This window comes from Lepisma saccharinum, chromosome 8 (assembly GCF_977018435.1).
Source record: "Lepisma saccharinum chromosome 8, izLepSacc3.1, whole genome shotgun sequence".
Lineage (NCBI taxonomy): Eukaryota > Metazoa > Arthropoda > Insecta > Zygentoma > Lepismatidae > Lepisma > Lepisma saccharinum.
In genome coordinates this window covers 45,393,886-45,410,168 of record NC_139236.1, presented here as the reverse complement: position 1 = coordinate 45,410,168, position 16,283 = coordinate 45,393,886, and the positions used below count along the sequence as shown (strand labels likewise).

Below are 16,283 nucleotides of genomic sequence, written 5' to 3'. Positions count from 1 at the left end.
GGTGGGGTCGAGCTCTACAGGCTCATATAAGTTGGCGTAGTAAGACAAACTGCTGGAAGTACAATCTATCACAAGGAGAGATGTTTCAAGAAAATAAAGAAATTTGATTGCCCGAAGAGGTGTAAGAGGGGAATATTGCTTGTAAATGCAAGATTAGTAGATTTTGGGTTAGTTTTTGCTATCTTAACTACTTTGATTTCTAAACTGAGTTTATAATGCTAGAAATATGGGAATGGAGGTTTATGTATTCGTATGTATATTGTTGTTCCGACGTGTGCAAAGATGGACACCATACTGTTTTACAGCTAGCTGTTACATATTGTGTCAGTAACTGAAGCAACACCTTCTCCTCATCTCGCCCCTTCCACCCAAAACATAACATAGAAATCTTACCCCGAAAATGTTCTTCTAGGCTATGTTGAAAATGCTGAATGCATTTATTTATTGTATATGCTCTCTATATCCGTGAATGCATTGGCGGAGTGCTTAGAGTAACGCGATGCGATGACAGGTTCGAGTCCTATTAGGGCATGAATGTGTGATTGTGTTTGTCTCTCGTTCCGGCCAACGTCGTCGTCGGGTCCCGGGTTCGGTACACACTGGAAGGACATAGTGGGTCTTATCTCACTTTAAACTGTAAGACCAGTCCCAATTTGCCTATCTGTGCATAATAATGCACTTAAAACTGAAGCTTTATCATTCGTGCTCGTTTCTATTAACCCACAGAGGTAGAAATGGACGTACGAATTTCAAACTAGAAAGTGGACAGAGACGACTTTATCATTGCAACTGGCTGTTCTGATTGTGGCACCATGACTCACTGGAGGAGTACTGGAGAAAGGGAAAAGGAGATCGAACTGCTTCCAGGCGACAGAGGATCAAGCAGCGTAAAGTGTAGAGGAGAGAGTCGAGCGAGTTTCTATGTATCCACTACATCCCCTGCAACCCTTCCCCTAACACAACTAAGAGGGGAGAGGGGGCTGCCTCCCCCGCCTCTCACAAACGCCAACAGAGGAGAACTGTTTACCACCTCAATGACACCCAGGAGCTCCGAGGGAGCCATTGGCATATGGCTCGTCAAAGGGTGGAAGTATGGAGTTTTCACCAACGATTGCTTTGTCAGCAACCCGCTGGTGCCTACGTCTCTCCCGGCCTGGGTTAGGCCCTCCAAAGACCATTCACCCCTCCGCAATGCCGGTTCTCCCCCTCTGTAACCCTCCCCTGCCCAACCCCTTCCCCCTAAAGCTGAAGAAACCCTTGGAAAACAAACTCCAGTTTTTCTCTTGACCCTGAATAGTCTTTCTAGCGAAGGAGGGAAATTACAACCGAGGACAGAGATCTCACCTATTTTTTGCGCAAATTTTAATGTTTTTTTATTTTCTTTCTGGTACCTGAAAGAGAAAATAATATTCACTTTAAACCCGTTGGTGGGAAATGAACTTAAAAGCTTAGCAGTTTTAATGTATTTTCTCCTAGATGTATATTAGTAACATGTAATTTATAGGAGAACTTTCGAAGGAGAGCAGTTCTCGATTTGCATGTCGGCGCTTCCAGTCTTCCTGTGGAGAAAATATATATATATTCACACAGAAAAGTAAATGCATCAGCTGAGACATAAAAATGCATAAGGTATATAGCTCAGAGCAAATTCTTTAAGTTCATCATGGAGAATGAAGCAGGAAGATGCATAAAAATGCATCAAGTGATACATTAAAGTAGAATTCGACGTAGAAACAAATTCTCACTTGCTCATGTGTTGAACTTTGGCGTGACCTTTACAAATGAGATACAAAAATGTATGAAGCTGTAAACCTGATTCTTGGGAAATAGATTTGATGCATTTATTTTCCTGTGAGTAATATCGTAGTCCAAGGCACCCATCGCCATGGGATGTGTCCTCCATCCAAACGAAGCATGCTGTCAGGGGGAAAGAGACTCAAAATACAACTCTTCTGTATCCTTTCATTGCAACACTACGATTTATTACAATGGTTAGAGGACTTGATGTGCACCCTGTATTTTAGGCAAGTGCGTTCGGTTTGAAAGCAAGTACGCATCCAACTGTGCGATCAATTTGTACGATTGATGCTTATGCCACTCCCATAAAATCGTGACTTGTTTACTTTATTCTGATGATTTTTATTCATCTTAAAATGAATCGTTTACCTTGTACATAAACTTATGTTACATTATAGCAACATGAAACTAACTAACTCCCTAGCCTTCTTCAACCCGAAGGTTCATGGCTGCAGCAACACAGGCCTTCCATCTGTCCCTATCTTGAGCAAGATCTATATACTCTTTTCCATCCCTACCGATTTCCCTTAGGTCCATCTCAACGTTGTCCCTCCATCTTCGTCTTGGTCTTCCTACAGGTCTCTTACCATCAGGTTTCCCAACAAGAATCCTGTAAACTCTTCTTTCCTCTCCCATTCGTGCCACATGGCCTGCCCACCTAAGTCTTCTTGATTTAATTATTCTAATAATATCTGGACATGAATGCAAATTATGTACTTCTAAATTATGTAACCTTCTCCACTCACCTGTCTCCTCATCCCTTTTAGGTCCAAAGATTTTCCTAAGGATCTTATTTTCAAATACTCTCAATTTATGTTCCTCTTTCAATGTAAGGGACCAAGTTTCACATCCATATAATACTACAGGCAAAATTACTGTTTTGTATACTTTAACTTTTAGTTTCTTAGATATTAAACGAGAAGACAAAAGTTTATGAAGAGAGAAGTAACATGCATTTCCTGAATTAAGCCTACTTTTTATTTCCTCTTTAATATAATTTTCATTTGTTAATATTACTCCTAAGTATTTGAATTTGGAAACTGATTCAAACGAGTTGTTATCAATAATTAGATTTTGATTATTACCTAACACTTGTTTTCGGCCTGTAAGCATATATTTAGTTTTCTCTTTGTTAACTTCCAAACCTATCTCTTTAGCAGTTTGGAAAAATATTTTAGCATTATTCTTAATTGTATTCACATCATCCCCCAGTAAGTCTACATCATCTGCATATGCTAACAACTGAGTCACACCATTTAATTTTAGTCCTTCGTTAGTTTCTTTTACCTTCCTAACAGCATATTCTAAGGCAAAATTAAAGAGCAAAGGAGATAATGCATCTCCTTGTTTTAACCCATCATGAATTGTAAATTTGTCAGACATATTAATACCCACACGAATTTTACTTTCTGTTTCACTGGTGCATATTTTTATCATACTAAGAAGCTTCTTAGGTATTCCAAACTCTACTAATATATTATATAATATAATATATTATATCAACATGAATAGGGTAGAATAAAATAGAACAGAACTGAATAGAATTGGCTTTATTGAGCGAGCATGTTCGGCCTCCTGTTTACAACAAACCTTTGTCAAATACAAATTACAGTTGACACTTCCTGAAAATTACTGTTACAGTAGGAAAAGAATTAAAAAAAACATTTTATACTTCAAATGAAAACCTTAAAACTGCAATAAAAATTGTAGGACAGACTGCATACAGCTCAAATTTACATGAGGTATCAACTTTTGTTTACAAACCGAGCTCAAAACTCCAACACTATTCAAAATGCCATATTTGTCATTTTAAAAATTGTGCCGCCTCTACACACTTGCACCAGTGAAGAGGAGTGATTTCTTGCCCCCTGCCAGCCTAAAACTTACAGAAATGCCTCGGCAAATGAAAATTCCATATATCTCTGCATGCTTACCACAGCAGCAAGTTTACTAATGGAGGAGAAATTCGACACTGGCCTCAGTTCGCAGGCAGATGGGTGAAAAGGCCTTCGCAGTGGCTCATAAGTGACTGGACGTGGACCTCAAAGACTTATTCTTTTTAATGTATGCAATCAGTAACTCAAAGTTCAATATATCTGCAGATCAGAAATAGGTCTGTGCTAAAATGCAGCAAACGTGTGCAACCCTACATAAGGAAATCTACTAGATAAGAAACAAGAACGAATTAAGGTTTTCATTTGAATCACCCTCATATAATATAGGCAATTGAAGATGCAAAGTTCAATTATTGCAGAGATAGAACAGAATCTAAGTCCAAATACCTCATTCCTGTTCATTATAAAAAGACAAAGCCAGGCACTATTGTTTGGACAGTAAAGACGATGTCAAAAATGTTCTATTTTTAACGTTTAACCAATTAAGTTCCTGTAAGTACGGGGAACTATGTTCTCTTCTTTTGACATTCAGTATAAATCTTGTGCAACTGTTTTGAAGTTTTTGTAGCTTGTAATTTAGGCTATTGTTGATGTTTATAAATACAGGGGAAGCATAATCAATTTTTGGCATTACAGTGTGTTGACCACGTGAGTTTTCGTTTCGTTGCTTAAAACTTTGCTACCGAGTTTTTAACCGTGTGTGTGACATGAGATCCCCAATGTAGATTCTCGTCCAATATTATGACGAGGTTGCGTGCTGTTTGTACACTCTACATCTTGAATTATTTAGTGTAAGGAGGGAGAGTTTTAATTTTTCTAACTTTTTGAGGTTACTCGTTGTGCCTAGAGTTAAAATAAATTAAACTTGAGTGCATTACATTCAGACCATTTAGATATTGAATTGAGGTCCTGTTGCAATGCCTCTAGGGCCATTGCACTTTTTCTTAATGCTGTTTGTATATATATATTTGTGTGTCATCCGCATATTAATGGTATTTGCAATATTTTAGTCCTGCATTAGAAATCCTTGATGTATAAGAAAAAGCGAATAGGTCCTAGAATACTTCCTTGTGGTACTCCTTGTTTGATACCAAGCCATTTAGATATGTACGACTTATTCTCATGTACTAATTTCACACATTGTTCCCTGTTCGTTAAATAAGACTGAATTGTTCAATAGTTTACTTGCAATAATTTTTGTAACCCCTCAATATTTCTGAAACACCTGGTTCTATTAGAATGTAGACAAATTATATAATTGTTCACGAGACGATATTGTGTAAACATTGAGTTTGAGATTTTACATTATCTGTGATTAAAATGCTTCCTTCTGACAAAAGAGCATTGAAAGGCCTGAAAATAACCACTAAAGGACGTTCATATCATCATATTTCACCAAGTCACAGAAAACCTTGATGCTAAGAAGCTTTGTACATAAAAAGAAGCAAAATATTAACTGAAATTAATGGTTGAATTTTAAGCGTGGGCAGTCCAAAATAATGTGAACATATGTATTTAATTTTTAATTTACTTAGAAGGAATTCTGAGTGTCTCACGTTGCAACCACATTAAGTCCCTAATTTTTCCACTATTCAAGGGTGTATATTCTGAGAGGTTGCAAAAACACATATGTTATCAGAGAGACAAGGAGCACAAAATGCATGTACTCACCAACCCTTCATGGCTGTTCCTCTCCTGAAGCACAGCTGTCCCATTTTTTTCATGTGTCACTGTGTTGCCTCTGAAAGGTACAATGTAGGACACAAATAACCCATGCTGTCATGTTATTTATTAAGAACTAATGTTAAATATAAGTGGAGGTTTCATAGGAGAGAAGGCTCCCTATTTGCTATTCACACTGTTAAGAACGAAGCATCCACAAACAACAACAACAACAACAACAGAAAATCTATCCCACATCAACCGTGCCAAATGTACTGAAGTTTCGGTGCGACAGATTTGAAATCAGTCACTTCAAAATGTCTCCAATTCATTTCGCTCAAATGCAAGTCTAGATTGGTACCCTAAGATGCCTAGCTGACGCAAAATATTCAGCTAAATACCTCTCAACTTACAGAATTTGGAAGCGCCAAATGCATAGGCTTATTCGTCAGACATCTTGAAATGCGTTGGTCAATTGCGCTTCGAAGAAAAATGCAATACTATTCCGCCTCCCCCCCCCCCTCCCCCGGACCTCCAAAGTAGCATTATGGATAATCCAAAACTCCTAAGAGCTTCCTTTTGTAGCCCCAAAGAACAGCTCTATATCCACTCACAAGATTTCACTAATTTCAATCAACCAAGAAACATACAATACTATTTCCGGTTGCTGAAACATAGTTTCATGCTTTCCATATAACAGAACAAAACAAAGGGACATTTAAACCTACGGGTGCTGATGATTATGGTTTAACATGGTAACAGGGAGACAGGTGGAGGATACTTTACATAAATGTCCTGGCAGGGGATATAATTCCCCCATCTCTCTGTATATAAGTAGAAAAAAAGGCTTCTCACCTACTGCTAGTACAGTACTCCTCTTGTCAGGTGCCGTTCACTGGATTGGGATTCTCTTCAACCAGTAATTGGCTTCTAAGGAGGCGTCCTGGAGTCGCTGTTCCCTCAGGCTGTCTTCAAGTCTTGAAGCGTACAGAGAATACTTCTGAAAAGAAAGAAAAGTATTCTTATGGACTGCTCATGTTGTACCACATCTTTTCATTAAGAAATTGTTCGAACTGTGCAATCATACTGTTTAGCTGCATCTACAGGATACATCTAGATGTTAACCACACCCGTTTTTCGAAATTTTCAAACAGTATAATTTGTTATTTTCCTTATAGGTACCATGTACTTTCCATGTGGTCGAGGTTTATGTAATAAATGTATGTAATGCTTATTATAATGCCATTATTGATATAAAGTTAATAAAACTTAAACTAGTTTAATGGCTAAAGAATTCGTTTGGCACATAAGGGTTAGAAAAATCATGAAAAATGAGTAACACATACAAACATACAACACTGTTTCCGGTTTCTGAAACTGATAGTTTGACTGCTTTCCAAATTACAGAGACAGCAAAACAAAGGGGGACATTCAGTTGAATTATTTCATTCTACAATCTAAGATGGATGATATTTCACTACTAATATTTCTTCGGTTTCGTTACACTAAAATTAAGTATTAACAAAAGAATTAAAAGTGTGCATAAGTTAAGTTCTTTGATTAGTTCAGTCAAGTGCCGTCTTAGACACTGCTCAATTACGCTTACATCACAAAATGACAAACATCAAGTGAGATTTATATGTACCCTTATACACTAAATTTGTACAACCACATTTGAACAACGCATGATTTTCCATCTTTATGGTTGGACAATGTCGTACACAGTTTTGTAAAAGAAAGAAGAGCTATTTTAAATGAGTGTGCGAATTACCAGTATCCAAAATGGAAAGTCATTCAAATAATTTAAACAAGAGAACTAACTACCAGCCAACATATAATAAAATGTTTCAAATTGATATTTCATAGAATTATATTGATAAATACAACCATTGTTAGCAAATTTAATCTTGTCCAGGCAGACCTTTAAAGGTAATATGAACTAAAACTTCAAGAATAGTATTACAAACGTCCTCTCCCATCGGTTTTCAAACATTACAGAATAAAAATTAATACTCACCGTATCGCATTAGCTTACTGTATACTAAACTTTCCGATTATTCATTATTGAAGGCAAGCTTGAACTTTAAAACCACAAAATGACAGATGAGCTACAATTTATTTTGTGTCAATATGTGTATAAACGAGTTTATTACCATTTGAATCTTAACTTACACAACAAACAGGTTTTGGGAATGAAGGAACACAGAACATTCTATGTGTTTTTGATAAGGTATGTTATACCTAATTTTAACGAGCGAATTTTTGTCACTTCATATTTTGGTGTACTAACTTATGGATAATTTTTAATAAAGAAGATTTTCCACTGATGTCAATGCAGCTGAGAATTGTTTAAGTTATATATTTACATTTATTTAAATTTTGTTATATAAATTTTACGTACCTTTCTATTTGATTCGCTTTATTTAAGTTAAAATAGCTTAAAACCAATTACGTAAGCCAATCTGTCATTAACTATAGTTTGTACAGTTAAGTTTCTTTGTACAATTTTCTATGGAAACGCAAGCATTATTACACGCCAACAATGCAGTATTCTAAATTGTTTAAAATCCGATGTCATATATTCATGCTAGAGTATTCTCTAGAGACTGCACATGGATTGGATTCGTTACTGCCTACACAGCGGCGTGAGCTAAGGGGCCCCCGGGCCTCGACCCCACTCAATAATTTGTGGTTGGTGACGGCATCTAAGCACAGTCCCTCGTCATACTCTAACACCGTCTATGGTTGTATCTCTTCTCAATCTGTTGCTCCGGTGCACGCACAAAAGTAAATGCATCAGATGAGACAAAATAATGCAGCCTGTACCTCAAACTAAATGTTTAAGTGCATCATCGAGAAGGATGCAGCAAGGTGCATTAAAACACAGCTCGACATAGACAGACTCACTTGCATCTTTCGATGCACTTTGTCGTTACCTTTACAAATGTTATGCAAGAATGCATCAGAGTAAACCTGATTCTTGACAAAGGCCAAAAAGGTCTCCCCGATGGCGCAGTGGTAGCGTCGTCGCTCATAGGCGTGCGCAGACCCTCTGATTGGGGAGGGGGGGGGGGGTAAAGCCTTGATGAAACTTGAGTCGGAGAAAGGAAAACCTAATTTCACCTCACAGTTTCATTGTATCCCTTGAGTATATACATAGAGTGTGCCGCAGAACATCACTGCATTGGGAGAATTCAAACTTCCGTGGCACTAACGTTCTTTGGCCCCCATCCTTTATTTCCCCTCGCTGTGGTTCAGATGCTATTTTACATATAAACATGGTTTCGTGCAGCAGATTCAAAGCAGCTACAAGTATTTTATTGATTTCCTACAGTGACGGCGATTAAGGGGGAAATTTCCCCTTCCCCCACTTTCTGCCCCCGCAAAAAAAGAGAGAGTGAACTGTCCTTGCCCCCCACAGTTTTGGCACCCAATCGCCGCTGATTTCCTATTCATTTTACGAACACATAGAGGTAACGTAACTAACGAATAAAATGTGTCCCAGTGTTAATGACAAGAAATTTGTTAGAGAACGAAGTTGGATAGTTTAATGTCATAGGAAATAATTCACCTTCCTCCCCTTTCGTAGTTGCTTGGAACTTCCGTCGGCTTGAACATTTTCTTAAAGACTATAATATTGTTTAAAAAATTCCTCTACACTAAATTTCTAAATGAGAGTATCAGAGGATGCCCCTATGCCTCCGCCTCCGTGCGCACACCTATGTCGTCGTCTTGTAATCAAGGGGTTCCGGGATCGATCGCACACAGCTGTTGGGAACCAACTTTAAACTTTAGGTTCACTTCCGATTATACTATCTGTGCATAAAGTGGACTAAAACGCCAACTCAATCAATCAACAGATTTTAGTTCATCCCTAGATTTTCTCTTTTTCTTTTTTTATTAGCTCATAAACGTTTGGATGCGCTAATGTCTGGTTTTGGGGGCTTCGCCCCCTAGTCTCTAGGTAATTAAGCAAGCAAACAAATAATAGAAGCTTGATGATTACATATTAAAGGTCTGGCGTATAATCTTAACCAGCATGTGATAGAAACAACGACAAAGACAAACATTTTTAATAGCAGCCGAAGCGAGCCTTCCTTTGTATGTACAGGATGAGGGAAAAGTCCGGCACCACCCTTTTAATTTGAAAAACGACTTGACGGAGGGCGATGAAATTTCGGATATGGGTAATTGGGGTGGGGCACACCAGATGGGGCTAGTGTGTATCATGGTGGCCATCTTGAAAGCCGCCATCTTGGAATTACATCCAGATTTTAAAATGGGAAGGGGGTCATGTAGCATATCATTTTACTTGTGCGTCTTCTCAGAAATAAGAATATGGCGTTATTTTTCTCCTAACTTTATTTGGTGAGGTGTAGTCTAAACTCTACATTTCTGTTATTCGCCCTCTAACATTGCACATTAGTCATAATAGTTCCGTAAGTAATTTTCTTGTTGTTTTCAATTTTAGCATGTGCGTTTAGTTAGATATTAGACTCTCGTATTTACTTGTCTAGAATGAAGTATGTGTAATTTGTTTAAGCAAGAGTAAAAGAGGGCTTCTTAAAGTACTCGATGTTAGCAAAAATATGATTATAAACTGGGTGCACACCCCTACAAGTAATTCTGCCGGCGCCAATGCTTATGGGTCCCATGAAGTGTAACATCCTTCAAGGTGGGTCCCGGACTGGAAAAGGTTGACAAAGGTTGCTTATTTAGCAAAACATACCAGCAACATACTTCCAGAGCCTTACAGAGTCAGTGCCCTCCTCTCCATCTGATACCGGCTGAAACCCGAAACCTCTTCCTCCGGATTCCGCAAGTGGTCTCTCTTAATATCGCAACGGTTCGGCGACCATTGCCGCTTACTTCAACGTAATATGCACGAAGCAGGATCCTCGAGATTACTTTCATCTGCGGGGTTAAACAGCGTTACGGATGTCTTAGGGAAATGAGCCTCGGCCCATTATCCACCGTTTGCCACACCGGACGGTGGACAAGGATCCTGATTCTCTTAGGGCTAAGAGCAAATGCGGACTATACAGTCGGATAGACAAGTATTGCGAAACATGGGAAGGAAGGATAGAAGAGGGAAGCAACTGTGGAAAGAGATTGAGAAACAGAAGGAAGTCAAATATCTCTCTCTTTTCTATTCGCTACTCGCTTTCTTCTTTGTCTCTCTCTTCTCCCTCTCACCTATTCTAATCTCTTTAAGTCTTTCCTTCTCCATCTCTCCTCTCTGTTCTTTTCTAGGCAAATTGTCCATGTCCAGTGGATTTAAACACAAAGTTATTTTCGCTTTATCAAGTTTTTTGATGCAGTTATCGGCTGTAATTTGCCTTCAACATCGTGTAAACAGGCGTGTTTTGGCCATTTACCTGACTGCTTTTATTTGAAAAGGCCAGAATATGCAGGCACTTTAGCCCAAAATATATTAGTCAACATGGTAAAGTACTCTAGTGCATTGTTTCTCAACCGCCGGGCCGCGACCCGATACCGTGCCCTCGTATCAACCAGAGGCGAAGATATAGTACAAGCAATGCAAGCACTGCTTGCATAATTCGAATATCATTTAATGTACTTAATGTTCTAACCGTATTTAGTTTCCATCGCACTCGATTTCGCGAAAAAATGCGGCCGCAAACTCCCCCAGCAGCTCTGTAGCAAGCACCAGCCTCAATGCTTGCAGCCGTTCTGCGGGAAAATAAGGCCTCCGAAGGAGTCACATGGCGAAGCGTGAAATTTTGGTGGAACCCGTCCACAAAGCTTCTACAAAAAGCTGTGCTTTCCGAGCTTGCGTGATTCCCGAAAATAGCCGAGTTCAACCGAAAGCAGAAGGATTCATCTATGGGTACGTTGCCAGCAAAAAACTAGTAACGAATATTTGTCTTCATGAACACGTAAACAAGATCGCAAATATAATAATAATTGTTAGTCATAAAATAACTAAAAGAAGTTATTATCACTGTTCTAAATTCCATATATATCATATTATATTACAAATTATTTTAGATTTCGCGAAATGTAAAACGCGTAAAAAAAGTTGACATTGGGAGTTGGGGCAGTGGAATTTCTGCACCCCCGTGAAGAGTTTTCTCAGGGAGGGAGGGAAGATTGGACGGACCTTGGTCCCGAACCCTGCTTCCTGGTCGGTCCAGCTCAAATTACGCCAGAAGTGTTGACCGCTACCAGTGTTTGCAACTGCCAAATTATTTACGCAGTAATTCAAGTGAGCTCTTTCACAAATTTTACAATCAATAAATTGACTGCTTTTGAATAAAACTTGGGGTGAAAATAAAGCTATCTGAGAAAGAACTATCTACTGATATTTGTACATGGCATAGAAGTAAATCGTATACATTCTGCATATTATGAGCACAAGAATATGTTTTAATGATTGATTGATTGATTTGTTGTTTTAAGTCCACTTTATGCACAGTAAGGCTAATCGGGACTGGACCTACAGTTTAAAATGGGATCTGAAACACTTGTGCCTCCACCGGGAAGGCGACGACACTACCACTGCCCAATCGGGGAGGCCCGAATATGTTTTAAGTTCTATTATTATGACGCAAGTGGTGTTCCCAGGGTCTTTTTACGGTCCACATTTTGTCATCTTTTCCTTCCTTTGACGTTTTTTCTTAGATATACTGGGCCAAAAGGGGGTTATGTCTACCATCCACCCCCCCCCCTTCGCCCCGGGCACGCCATTGAATGACACTTTATTACTTAAATATTAATGTACATACTCGTTCTGCTGAAATGATTCTGATTCCTCCGCGTAATTTTTATCTCCAAACTGATATATCTTTCCTTTGTGACGGATAAAATTAAGGAAATAGGTTGGTATCACTTTCTGTTGTTTCAGAGATTTTCAAATTGATCTTGTGTGGATGCTTGTATTTGCAGTTGTGGAAAGCGCGTGGGATAGTGTGAGTGTTTGTTGCTTCGTGTTTTGTGCTGTGAATTTATCGGAATGAACGCGTATTTAGGAACGGTTGATGTGAAGTGCGGGTGTATTATTGAGCAATTGAAAATTGCTTCGTTTAGCTCGAGAGAGATAAGTGTTAAAATGAAAATCGTGGAAGGCGGTCGACCAACACCAAGAGTTTGAAATTTATTGTGGTGAGTACATCGTCTATGCATGTGTTTCTTTGCTTTGAAATGAATTTTTTATTGTTTGTGTTTAACTTTTTATTTAGTGTTTAAGTTACTCCAATGCGGTTTTTAGGGTGCCCAAAAATACTAAATTACATCATGCAGCGTAAAATAAACAAATGATTCCCATTTTTTTTTTATCTAAATCGGTTTGGTCACCGTTTGACCATATTAAATAATAATGAACAAATAAAGGTACTAATAAGTAAGTAAGAAATTCCGTCTCCCTTTAGTCGTATGCGGAAAGTTCGCATATGCAAAACGTTTAATATCATATGAATAACGTTACCTGGATTTTTTTTAAAAAAGTAAATGTGACGTTTGCGGATCATATGGTTTATTTTTAGTACAGTCACTTTATTACGATATTTTGACAAATCCAGCGACTGGGTAAATGAGGCTATAAACCTTGAATCTTTCCCCTCGGCATGTCGTTGTACTACATGTTTTGTTGTACTGAAACATTGCTTGCCTCCTTCGTAAGACTACGCTTCGCTACTGGTATCAACTATGCTGAGCAGCGAAAGGTTCTGCTGAAAGTGGTTGACAACTATCATAATCCCGATATCATATTTGAGTTGTGAGATTTCGTTTTTTAGTCCATTTTATGCACAAATAGAGTAATTAGAACTGGATCTGCCCGGTTCCTCCACCGGTTATCGAACCCGGGATCAATTAATTACAAGGAGACGACGTTACCACCTTGTCTTCCATATTTTTATATTCGTCAACAATCCTACACACGTAATCAAACTATTATTACTCTATATGATTATGCTAGAATTTATTTATCAATATTTAATTTCATAGGTATATGTTAATTCATGCATAAAATCTTAAATACTGTACAGATTTACGAGGAAAATTCTTCGGCTAAGGGCATTGACTTTAAAAAAAACACCGTGACATTGTTTCACGAAGGTTGAGAACCATTTCTCTAGTGTTTAGGTATTCGCTTTATTCAGGCTGAAAAGTCTAGCGTATACAGTTTGAGGTCAGTGTGAGGTCAGTGCATATTATTTCTCAGTTTTCTCATGTCAAACATGCCTCTCCCAAGTTTCAATAACTTGCACAAATCTTACAACGCAATTTACATGTAACAATGTCTCTTGTTACTTGACTAATGCCTAATGATCAATGCAATTAGCTATATCGCTACCATCATGCAAATTTCAATTTCAATTTCAATTTTCCTTTATTAAAGGGCGAGGTTCAGCCTGTGGCTGTTCTACCACCTAACCCCGATGGATACATATACATAGAAACCAGTGGCGCTTGCCGCGTGCATCTTGTCTCTTCGGTGTGAAACTCTCGTTTCGCATGTCGCATGTCTCTTCGGTGTGAATTCTCCCTTACGACTGTACATAAAGTATAGTACTTGTTCTTGTCTGGTTATTCTGAAAGGTGCGAATTCTATCATATCTGACTTCTACGGTAAAAAATTCGGCTAACATTGCAAATGGTTATACACATGCATGCGTACTATTTTAGTGATGAAACAATTGAAGACTAAAATTTGTAAAGGCTGTAAGTGCCAAAATAATTCAAACGCCGTTTTCCACGTTAAACTGTGCAATGCTTTATAATGTGGTAAACGTGAAAAGTGGCTGGTAGCCCTCTAACTAAGTTCAAAGGGCGTGTAAAGAGGTCACTAGTGTGAACGTTCTTACGGGCTGTTGTGCGGAACGATGCGATTTCCCAACACTTTCGCTTTTGACACTTACAACGTTTATCACTTCTAGTCCTCAATTCTAAATATAATAACTAATGACAGAATTGTATTTCTTTCAGCAATTATTCCTCTCTGTGGCCATGTTCTCGTTACGGCGATGAACATTCTTATGTCATCGGCTTTCATCATAATAGGCTTCGTCATTGCCCCTCTTGTAGACATGCTGGTGTATTCGGACGAAGTGCAGATATTACGTACAGCTATCGATACGTTTCATATTCTTTTGGGGATTTTCATGTTATTTTTTTGCATTCCTGCGTTATTAATAGACTTAGTTTTCACGTCCCAGTAGGTTATAATTAGTTCATGTTTGGCTGTAAGAAAATATGTGAAATACGAAAATAAATTATGCTTTAAATAAATATTTTATGATTTGTAAGTTTTGTAACTATTATCAGAATAATTTGAAGTATCAAGTGTATTTTTTAGAAATACTAATTGAATTATTTCTTCCTGTTCGCACGTCATACCCAAATAGAGCTAGTCGGTATGGTGTCTGACTACCACGCGGGAGACCCGGGTTAGATTCCCGGGATTAAGATCGGAGAATGTGTGTGAGACGCACCTTTGGCCTTGGGGGGGGGAGGGATGCGCACCCCTGGGTCAACACCAAGGTAACTTAATATACTATAAGGTAGCGCCATCCGAAAATTGCCGATCATGCACAAGCGCATGACGTCATGTGGGAGGATCGGTTATGCTCGGTGCCCCTTCGGTTATGTTCGTTCGGGGCTTGGCCGAAGCAAACGGCCGCTATAATTTCTATGCGAGTTTCATAGAGGGAAAGTGTTTCATTACTTTGAGGGGTAAATATTAATTATCATACTTCGGGGTGGTATTGAGGTATTCCTTTAATAATTAAAACATGCTACTTTTAAAAGAGGGAAAATTGCACATGCAAACGTATTGTAAAAATTCATGTTTCTGAAACCTGATCGTTATATTACAAAGAATGTTGTCCGTGTTCTCATTAGAATTTCAGATTTCATCATTTCGTAAATCGCATTATGATTTTAATAAGAAACGTTGCATGCTAAAGAAGAATTGCATAGTTAAAGAGTTACAAAGAAAGAATTGATTGACAGATTTGGTTTATTTTTGCTTTTCTGTCTTTTTTTAAATATGAAAGTAAAACCCATAAGAGGATCTCTTTCTTTGTTTCCACAAGCCGGCCTCCTTGGCGTAGTGGTTAGCACATCGAACTTCAACGCCAGAGGTTTGGGTTCGAATCCTGGCTTGGGCATGAATATTTGTGAGTGTTCATTCATCATTTCATCACTTATCCCTATCTTCGCAAATTAGCCAAAAGTGGCACAAGAAGCGAAGTAAATGAAGCAAATCAATCAATCAATATTTGTTTTCACATATACTATCACATTTACTAAATTCTCAATTTTCTCATTAAGGACAAATCAATGTCTTACCCGATTGGATTCGAATCCGGGACCCCTGGCGTCGAAGCGCGATGTGCTAACCACTAAGCCAAGGAGATCGAAAGAGGCCTCCGAGGTACTGCGGGCCTCACAGAACGTCACAGGAGTGCTATCGGATTATAAATTATGGATATTAGGGTTTGGATAATAAATAAATAAATTATATAATATATAATCTATATAAAAAACACCCGTTCTTTATTTATAGAATCTCAAAGAGAGCTATAGTTTGCCAAACTAAAAAATAATCCTATTTTGTTCTCACGATGGTAAAAATAGAAGGCATAATCAAAAATAAATTGGTAACTATAGATTGATACAGAATTGAATAAGCTAAATTTTGATGTAACTCGTTTTTATGTGGTTCTACTGATTAACTTTTAATTGGAGTCCAAACTTGAATATCCGTAATTTTTAATCCGATAGTAGTCCGGTATAATCTATTTACATTTAACACAACGCAGTACAAAAGCCTAATATTTAGTTTTCTGACTGAATAGTTCCTTCTTATTCATTCAGAACGTTGCAATCATTTCCAGGAACATTTCAAATTTTACATAACATCAGAAAGTATTAAAATTATACTGATATACTTAAAATCCAATC

At 38.1% G+C, this 16,283-nt stretch overlaps 1 protein-coding gene across 1 annotated transcript in view; it reads left to right on the top strand.

The window, feature by feature from the left end:
* The window catches only part of LOC145990980 (proton-coupled amino acid transporter 2-like), a 78,221-nt gene extending 63,669 nt beyond the window's left edge, over nt 1-14,552 (top strand). The window contains exon 10 of the mRNA XM_083126583.1: nt 14,304-14,552. Coding sequence (XP_082982709.1) covers nt 14,304-14,536 — 233 coding nt within the window. The 3' untranslated portion in view covers nt 14,537-14,552. The remainder of the gene's footprint in view (nt 1-14,303) is intronic.
* The last annotated feature ends 1,731 nt before the right edge of the window (nt 14,553-16,283 follow it).